This window comes from Crotalus tigris, unplaced genomic scaffold (assembly GCF_016545835.1).
Source record: "Crotalus tigris isolate CLP2741 ecotype Arizona unplaced genomic scaffold, ASM1654583v1 scf7180000024379.1109085, whole genome shotgun sequence".
NCBI classification, from domain to species: Eukaryota; Metazoa; Chordata; class Lepidosauria; order Squamata; family Viperidae; genus Crotalus; species Crotalus tigris.
Genome location: NW_024100549.1, coordinates 263,643 through 273,666, shown reverse-complemented (window position 1 = coordinate 273,666; position 10,024 = coordinate 263,643). Strand labels below are relative to the sequence as shown.

Below are 10,024 nucleotides of genomic sequence, written 5' to 3'. Positions count from 1 at the left end.
GGTTGGGAACCGCCTTTCAAGTCATTTGGCGAAGGGCGATAGGCTAACGGATCCGTCAAGAAAAGGAAAACATAAACTTTGTACTGGTTAGAATCATGCAAAAAGCATCGATTACGGGTTTAGTGTGAATGTTTCTCCTCTCTTGAGAAAATGGGAAAGCTTGTTATTGTAAACATCCTGTGAAATCTGGTGACCTCCAAAGATTTGGGAACGCAGCAACCGGCCTCAGAATCGCCAAGGAAGATAACTGAGTGGTAGATAGCTTCTGCTTTTCAACAATAAAGAAACAAGAAGCCCAAAAATATGCTGCAGGCTAGCACTTGATAATTTCTAACACTGGTTTTCTATCAAACACATCAAGTTTTATTTGATTACAACTTACCTCTTCTGCAACCCTGAGAACAACCTAACAGTCACATGAAACCTCAAAAATGAAGACTTAAAAACTGAAGAATGGGAAGAATTGAATAAAATTGGATAAAGTAGATAAAATAGAAACTGGGTAAAATACATGAATACTACACAATAAAAGACGGGAAAATGTCAGAATTCCCAAGGTGATACCTTACACCTTTTTGGAGGCATTAAATTACTGACAGTGTTGATATTGTAGTCAATAGTTTCTGGTTCCATTCATCTAAGATCTCCTTTAATATTTCTGATGCTATAACATTTGTGTCCTTATTAAATGCATCAGGCTGATTTTTCTCTGTCTACTTAAAATCTTTAGTCCCCTCTAGTGTTCAGTTTCTTTTATTATGACTTGCAATAATCAGAATAGCGAAAAATCTGTTTTCCACAAGAAGTTGTTCATTTTTTATAGTTAATTCCAAAATCTTATAGTAGAAGTCAATATTTCAGATTTGTTCCAGCCCTTAATCCAGTTATAAATCTAAATCTTATTTTGCTTTTTGTTGTTTATTTCAAATATTTTAAATTCTTAAGCTTGTAATTAGTTTTTCTTTTATTGAAGATAACCTCACCTAATGAAGACATTTCAGATTTGCCATTTGGAGAGTCTCTAATAACTTTACCATGATTAATAGGCAATTTCCGAAAGTGATTAGATAATCGGGTTTGTGAATTTAGGGTCCTTCTGCAGAGAGGTCTTCAATTCACCATACCTCCTGTCGGAAGAAAAGTCTTCATCATGATTCAGTCCAAGCTGGGGATAAACAACATGGTGACTGCTTTAGAAAGAAGGTTTCAGTTTATTGAAGAGGAGAGCCAGACAGAAAGATGGTTCTGACAGGAAAGAGGAAAAAAGGGCTGAGCACAGGTAGGGAGTGGGTTTTTATACCCTCTGGAGCCTTTGTTTGGAGTTGTTTCTGTGGCATGAACTTTGACCTGAATCTGAGTGTACTTTTCTGGTATTCTGATGGTAATGGGTTAATTCTATTATGACCCAAAGGTCATGTACTGCTTCCCTGGTGCTGGGGCTAATGATTCTTAGAGTTTGGATGGGGTATGTAGTTTTTAGGTCTTTGTCTTCTTAATCTCCTAGCTCCCTGGATTTACATCTGCATCTCTATAGAGCTGGTTTCTGCTTGGGGAAGGAAGACCTGGGGCTATTAAGAAAACTGGGCATGCTTTCCTGCCTCTTTAAGATCCTTTGAGGAAATATATTTTTCTGCCCTTTTAATATTTCCTTTTCTGGGGGGCTGATTTTCCACACTCCCCTGGAAGACCAGACAGAGCTTGTCTCCTGTTTGTGTTAATGGCTGTTTTTCAAATGATTTCTGGATGCTGTGTGTTTTTATTTACTTATTTTTTTGTTATATCTATTTTATTGTAAGTTGTCAAAGCTATATAAATTGATTAAATCAAATAGTGCATGTAGTCCTCTACTTACAACCACAACTGAGCCCAACATTTCTGTTGCTATGCAACAGTTGTTAAGTGAATTTTTATGACCTTTCTTGCTGCAGATATTAAGTGAATCATAATTGTTAAGTTAGAAACATGGTCGTTAAGTGAATCTGGTTTCCCCATTAATTTTGCCTGTCAGAAGTTCACAAAAGGGGATCACATAACTCCGAGACATTGCAACCATCATAAATACATGCCAGCTGCCAAATGTCTGAATTTCGATCATGTGAACACGGGGATGCAGCAACGATTGTACATGTGAAATAAGATCATTCCTGAGCCAGTCATGCTGAGAAAGGGAGGTTTCCAAGCTGAGCCATGCTGGTTTAGGAATTCTGGGAGTTGAAGTCCACGAATCATAAAAGAGCCAAGGTTGCCTACCCCTGGGCTAGACAGTCACTTGTCTGAAATGGTATAGGTTCTTCTGCTTGAGCAGGGAGCTGGACTAGAAGACCTCCAAGGTCCCTTCCAGCTCTATTCTATTCTATTCTATTCTATTCTATTCTATTCTATTCTATTCTATTCTATTCTATTCTATTCTATTCTATTCTAATCTAATTTTAATTAATTTTTAATGTAGCTTTACAATTTTTGCTCACTTAACTAGAAATGTTGACACACTGATGGAATAATAGGGTGCCAAGCCTAAGATTCTACTATTTGCAGGCAATACCTTATGTTTTACAGCTAAATCAGTTCCATTCCTAGTTTCATTTTATCCAGAGATAATGGGCTTCCTTTGTGGGGGTGGTGTCACACAGGGCCGTGGAGCTAAACTTGCACACCTACTGTGGGACAGAACAAAAATAACTCTAGGCAGGCAAATACTTTCTGTCCAAGAATGTCCCCAAAATGACTGGCTGGGGATTTCTGGGAGTTGAAGTCCACATATCTTCAAGTCACCAAGGTTGAGAAACAAACTACTTCCCAGAGTTGCTGTAACAGTGAAATAGACAGCATAAAAATTGAATAAACAGCTGGTTTAGCACAATATGTGAATACCATATTACTGATGGCACTTTACAGCTCATACAGTGATGAATTCATCATTGTTTCATGCTACACACTGAAGAGCAGTTATTTGTAGCTATTTTTTAAAAAAAAATACAAGGAAAAGAAGTGGGGAAGAAAAACACTCGATCCCATTTTTGCACTCCGTAAAACATTTTTATTTTGCTCAACTTGAACGTTCTTGTGTAATACTGTATACATCTATCTTTCTAGACATCTTATCGAAACATTTTATTTAAATACATAACATTTTTTAAAGTTTTATGAAAAAGTCCTGTTTTTCTGCACTTTTCCCTCTCCCTCCCCGCTTTTAAATAAACATTTAAGCTTTCATGTTTCAAAGCAAATTGGCCCCTAATAGAAAGTATAGGACTTCTTTTCCTTTAAAAAAATAGAAATTACCATTTTACACAACAAAACATTCAATGCAAACAGAAGCTATTCTTCACCCTAATTCTAAAATTATTTTCTTGTCTGTACTTTTGTGTGTGTGTTTGTTTGTGTGTGTGATGTATCCTTCCCCACTCCAAAAGCCCTGATGGCTGAGGACTATGGGCCCTGAAGTCAACATTTTTGCAGGACATCAGATTGGGAAGATCCATATACAGTTTAATAACTGCACACTTATGGTACCATATGTTTCATTCAAAACATAAAACATAAAAACCAGGCTGCAGATGTACGGATTTTTCTGTTTGCACCAATATTCACAAGTATAAATACTTTATACCAATCAACCTTTTTTTCTCTTCATACATAGTGTGAGGGTTCTAGAGGTGATAAAATGCACATCTAAGCTTCCATTTAAAAAAAAAGAATTATATAGATATATATGCATGTGTTTATGTAGAACTATATAGAAAGCATCATTTAGGAAGGAATGATCCCTCATTGTATGGCCTGGAAATTCACGTCATCTTTATAAACTCCTGAAAAACTGTTGCCCACTAAGTTTTCTTTCCTTGTAATCTATTTTTCAGGTCCACAGTGAGTCATGGGCTAGAAAAATAAACATTTTTGCTTCCTAGAATTTGAGAAGATTTACTCCAAGAATCACATTCCAGAAATGTACAGGTATGTACAGAGGTGCTGAGTTTCACACTCAGTAATTCTCTCCAGAACTCTCACGTTTTTATTGCTCAGAATTAAATTCCAGATTTTGGATGGTTAGCAACTAAAAAAGGGATTATCTATTCTACAAATCTATGCTTGTTTCAAACAATTTTGGTTATTATGGTTTTTTGTAGTCAGGCTCAGCAACTATACTTGAACAAGGGGCTTGAATTTTTGTTCTTTAAGAAATGCACCCCAAATCATAGGTCTTCTAGTTCCCTGGATAAAGCTATGATTATTAAATCAATTTCTTACATCAAAGATGGAAAATTTGCCTCAATTCCTGCCTATTGTTGATAGGCTCTAAAATATACAACATTTGTTTCTGGTTAATGTTTAAGCCCCAGTGCATTTTGGCTGGAGAATTTTAATCCATAGACCAATGAGCTGAGACCAACTGCTACAAAGCAGAAAAAAAATGAAAAATGTCTCTGGATTTTAACCCCATAAAAGCTCCAATCTCACCATAGGATAGAGACATGTTGATATGTTGGCACAATACAACTAAACACATGCCAACTAATTGGAGAATATTCTTAAAAATGGTAACTGGGGGCATTTTGAAGTCAAGAGAAAAGTGCATACTTTTTAAAAAAAGTAAGTATATATATTTAGGTCGCAGATTGTTCAATATATCTTCAATATAACTTCTGGCCATGATTCTGTTACCGTTTTTTCCTTTAAAAAAAAAATAAAGCTAACATTTGACCCAAGAATAGATGACAAAAGTGCATTTTGCAACTAATAGGAAAGTCAAACCTACTGTACAATGCAAAAGGTCAAGTCACCATGGATTGGGAATCTGTCCTGCTTGTAACCTGAAGTGTTTCCCGTTTCTCTAAATTGAAGTAAACGATGCTTTGTCTGTTCCAGATAAGGGTATTCATGTCTACCACATGCATCTGTGTTTCACAACCTTATCAACTTGAAGATGTCTACAGTTCAATTCTCAGAAGTCACCAGTGAAACATGCTGGCTGGAGAATTCTGGGAGTTGAAGTCCACACATCTTCAAGTCGATAAGGCTGATAAACACTGACCTACACGACTAAACGTCAGTGTTAAATTTTTTCTCCTAACCCACCACCAGAATGCTGCAGACCCCCATCTTTATGCCTCCAAGAACCCATTCACCCCATTGTCCCAACCCACAGAAGTACAAATGGTGATTCATATCCTGTGCGTCTAAAGATTCCCAGCATTTAGCTCACCAGTTAACAAAAAAGAAGAGCGAATGAAATAATTGTTTCGTTGAAAGGCAAAGCCCTTTGTTGCTAGGGGTCAATACTGAATTCTCCAGAAATCAAGTTGTGCTGCAAATGGAGAAGTTAAAAGGAGAAACGAATTTGGAATCAAGGGAATGTAGAACTGATCTCAGCCTTGGGTAAAAACTAGAGAAGCAAAAGGCAAGATCCTGAATCGAATGAATAATTCAGAGGGCTGGGGAAATGGGAGTATTTTCTGGAATTCTGAACATCTAGATTTCCCATTTTACAGCATCTGGGCAATGCAGCCATTACAAGTAATCCTCAACTTGTAGTGAGGATTAGTGACCGTTCAAAGTTAGTGTCACTTAAAAAAGGGACTTAGGACCATTTCCCACATTCATCACCCCTGGACCATCCCCCGTTGTCCCGTGATCAAAATTCAGACGCTTGGCAACTGATTCGTATTTATGATGCAGTGTCCATGTGATCAACTTTTGTGACCTTCTGACAAGCAAAGTCAACGGGGAAGCCAGATTCACTAAACAACTGTCTTACTAACTTAAGAAATACAATGATCCACTTAATAACTGTGGCAATAAAGGTTGTAAAATGGGGCAAAGCTCACTTAACAACTGTCTTGCTTAGCAACGGAAATGTTGGGCTCCATTGTGGTTGTAAGTCAAGGATTACCTGCCTGCCTTGCCTGGCTGAAAGTAGCTGAGGTTACACCCGGCAAGCTCATTCAGAGAGCTGAGACTTGCGGGAATGGCATATGCCACTCTCTCCTTGATCCCAGGATAGAAGACATTGCTTACTTTAGGGAGTTAGGAATTGATGGCCCTCCATAAACTGTAAAGCTACCACTGCCAGGTAACACCACCAAACAGGACCAACAGGGTACAGATAGCCCTTGACTTAAAACCATTCGTTTTGTGATCATTTGAAGTTATAGCACTGAAAGAGACTTATAACCAGTCCTCCCACTTAAGATCATCACAGCAGTCCCATGGTCACGTGATCAAAATTTGAGCACTTGGCAACCAGCATGGGATTCATGACGGTTGCACTGGCCCTGGGTCACGTGATCACCATTTGCAACCTTCCCAATTGGTTTCCGACGAAGTCCATAGAGAAAGCTGGATTCACTGAACTGCAGTGAGACATTTAACAACCATGACAAAAATGGTTGCAAAATTGGGCACGATTCAGTTGACAACCACCTTGCTTAGAAACAAAAATCCTGGTCCCAATTGTGGTTCTCTCAGGACTATTAGTTTTGGCTTCTAGCAGCATCCGAAAGGTTCAACCATTAGGTTCAACCATTAAAGGTTTGCCATTAGTTTGAAGAAAGCAGCCATGCCATTTAAGCTGGTGTTGGAGGTGCCGCTGAGTTTGAGCAGGATAAAAATAATTACCCTGCAAATGTGAGCTATTGGGTGGGTCTTTTTATCATCTGGTTGATTCTACAGTATTGCGCAGGCCCGAAGGAAAGGCCTCTACATTTAGCTATAGGCCTGTTCATCATTCATGTGGTGAACCGATACCAACCAAGGTCTTCTTCTAATGGACTCTTCCACATGAATGAAACATTGAATGAAACTTTCTTGGGCTCCCAAAGGGTTTATAATATGGAGAAAGAACAAACATGATGTAGAAGCAGTCTTGGCAGAGACTGCTACAGAACAGCATTTTTTGAACTTGGGAGATTAAGATATGCTGGGGAATTCTGGGAGTTGAAGTCCAGACATTTTAAAACTTGCCAAGTTTGAAAAAAACACTGCTTTAGAAGCAATTGGATCATTCGTCATGTAGCTTGGCAGCCAGGTATGGTTAACTCCAGCATCCATCCTCCCCAGCCAGGCCAATCACTGAGGATAATGGCCACTAAAGTCCAATGTCATCCAGAGGCCATCAGTGTTTTTCTTTAACCTGATGCTTTTCCAGTTACTTTGATAGCAGCAGTATTTGTTGATGAGAAATACATCCTGGTTTGCTATGAACTTTACACTTCCTTTTTTTCTCTTAGAGGGTCCAGCCCTCCAGCTGCCCCCGAGAGTCGGAAACACAATTAAATTAAAAGTTCTTTTCTCCCCACATATCCTTCTCCCCACCACCAGCTCTGTCCCATTATCTGGCAGGAGTGTAATCTCTGTGTATGTGTGTGTTTGTGTCTCTTTCTCTTCCCACAGATTTCCATCCTCACGTTGAACAAGTCCACAAGATCTGGTTTTCCTTCTGTACGTCCAGCGTCCTATCCTTCAAACCATGCCAGGGAAAAGCAGAAATCAGCAAAAATATACATACTTATCCACATGGCTGGGCTTAAAGTGGCATTTTTTGGGTTGGGCATCAGCTGGCTGTAAGTCTCATGAGTTTGGGTGGATGTATTCGCATGCCAGGGCAGAGAAACGTGTTCTGCTGAAACATGCTTTTGAGGAAAGGATAGGAATTCTTAACAACAGCATTAATGTGGGATATTCTCTACCGAATGTCATTTCACATTCATTTCACCAGTATGCCCAAAGTCTGCTGGATCTTTAAAAAGGTGCAATTACATTCAACAGTGACTGCAGATCACCACAGATCAACTGCAAGAGGTTGAGGAGGAGGAAAGCCAGGTTGATCCTTGATTTAAAATAAACCACAGGGGTTAGTCAATTCTGCTTTCCCCATTCCGGAAGCCATAAAAGTTTTGCTCTGTGAATTCTGCTTTAGCTCTCTTGAGGACTGCTGTAATGGAACTCTGAATTGAAGACTTCTTTGTAGAGAGGAGGGAAATTTTTGGCCGTCTCCGGATGGACAAGGCGGAAAAGTTCCAGCTTATCTAAGTGAAGGCTGCAGATGGTCTTCATCAAGGGGAGCTTGGCAACCATCTGTGGGAAAAGGAGATGGGTTAGAGCAGGGACCTTGGAGGCTGTTAATTGAAAAAACAACATCTGGAACTCCTGCTGCTGATTCAGAAACAAAACTCCATGATAGAAATTTGGCTGTTTTTGAATGTTTCCCTCCCTTCATCTCATGAAACTCCATCAAATTCTCACTGAAACTCAGAATGCAGTTGGGGAAAACTGGGGTTAGATTACAGGGTTCACAGTGAAATCGACCAATTGTGTAGAAATAGAGGAAGGAGACCAATTGTATATGCTGCATATACAAAATAAAGGAAAAAATACAGATAGTCCTCAACGTACAACCATTTTTAGTGACTAAAGTTACAATGACACTGCAAAAGTGACTAATAAACAGTGCTTGAAATTATAACCCACTGTAGCATCCCCACGCTCAAAATTTGGGCACTGGGCAACCAGCATGGATTTAAGACAATTGCTATGTCTTGGGCCATTTGTATCCTTCCCACCAGGTTCCAACAAAATCAATAGAGAAAGTTGGATTTCCTTGACAACCATGTGATTTACTTACATACAGTGATTCACTTAACAACCATGGCAAAAAAGGTTGTAAATCAGGCACGATTTACTTAGCAACCATTTTGTTTAGCAATAGAAATTCTGATCCCAGTTGTGATTGTAAATCGAGGACTACCTGTGCAGTAGTCCCTGAGATATGAAGGGTTACTTAATGACTATTATAATAGACCCCTCCAAGCTATTTACAACCCCACTTCATTTCGCTCTTGCAGTCATTTGCCCTTTATGATTGAATGCAGGGTGCTGCAGGGCTCCCCCCCTCCTCTCCATCTTGTGTCTTCAGGACCCCACAGGCCTTGGGCCTACTCCCCAAATGCCGGTCAGCCATGGCACACTTAACTTTTGAAGAAATCCAGACCTCATGTTGGGGAAGGAGGTTAGGCCACGTCTCCCTGGGACATGTGGCTGCCTCCTGGAAGCGGCCATCATTTTCAGTGCACCCACAATTTCTTGCAGGTAGGCCAAAATGGCGTCTACTTGCATGAGGCCGCTGCATAGCCAAAGGCTGAACCACTCCATTTTGATGCCTTGATGCGGTCTCCAAGGGCCTCCCCAACTCTGTGCTCTGCTTAATCTTCCACATATTCATTTAACAGCCACATTAGAGAGAGAAGGGGGTGGAGGTTGTTAAATGAGGCCTTCTCACTTAATCGTATCACCACTTATGACCATAATGGGCAAGCTCCATTACAGTATCTCAAGGACCACCTCAAGGACTACCTGTAAAGCGCTCTTTATTGCATGCTGAAAAAGGACTAATGAAACACCTCAGTCTTTAAAGGGTTAATTGAAGGAGACGGCCTTTTCTAAGTCAAACTGATGGACAAAACCATGTAATCCAGCCACATAATGTGTCAACTCATATAAAAAGGGACAAGATTCTGATTGCGTTGTTGTGGCCACCATCTTGACTTATTTACCCTTCCTGCAGACACCCCTGTCTGCCTCGAAGGATACCCCATCCATTCCATCTATTCCTCGTTTCCCTGGGCTCCAGAGTAGGCCAGCCTTTGGCCTATTCAAACCAAACAGGGTTGTTCTGAGCTCCCTTTGTTTAATTTATTTTCTCATTAATGGCTATTGAATATTTGGAAACCTTGGACTTAGCCCTAAGGTGTATCAATATATTTCTCTTGTGTATTAGTCAGTGTCTCTCCCATTTAATTCTTTAAAATGTTGTATTTACCTTGGAGAGCCTGTCTTCGTTCGTATTTTTCTTTTGAATCTCGTGCTGGAGAGCCGTGTAGACTTTATCCTGGAGTTTTTGTATCTTTTTGGACTCAGAGAGCCAAGGCCGATCTGAGAAAGGATAGCACATGTTGGAATTTCTTAGAATTGCAAAATTGCAGGAAGAAAACAACACTTGCTTTTTGTTATTTCCAGTCGTTAACAGCTA

At 39.7% G+C, this 10,024-nt stretch overlaps 1 protein-coding gene across 2 annotated transcripts in view; it reads right to left on the bottom strand.

The window, feature by feature from the left end:
• Positions 1-5,772: 5,772 nt before the first annotated feature.
• LOC120301371 (nuclear receptor ROR-beta-like) overlaps positions 5,773-10,024 on the bottom strand; it is a 55,942-nt gene continuing 51,690 nt past the window's right edge. For both annotated transcript variants that reach the window (XM_039328513.1, XM_039328514.1), the window contains exons 9-10: positions 9,815-9,927; positions 5,773-8,073 (exon numbers count right to left, since the gene is read on the bottom strand). In XM_039328513.1, coding sequence (XP_039184447.1) covers positions 7,912-8,073; positions 9,815-9,927 — 275 coding nt within the window. In that variant the 3' untranslated portion in view covers positions 5,773-7,911. The remainder of the gene's footprint in view (positions 8,074-9,814; positions 9,928-10,024) is intronic.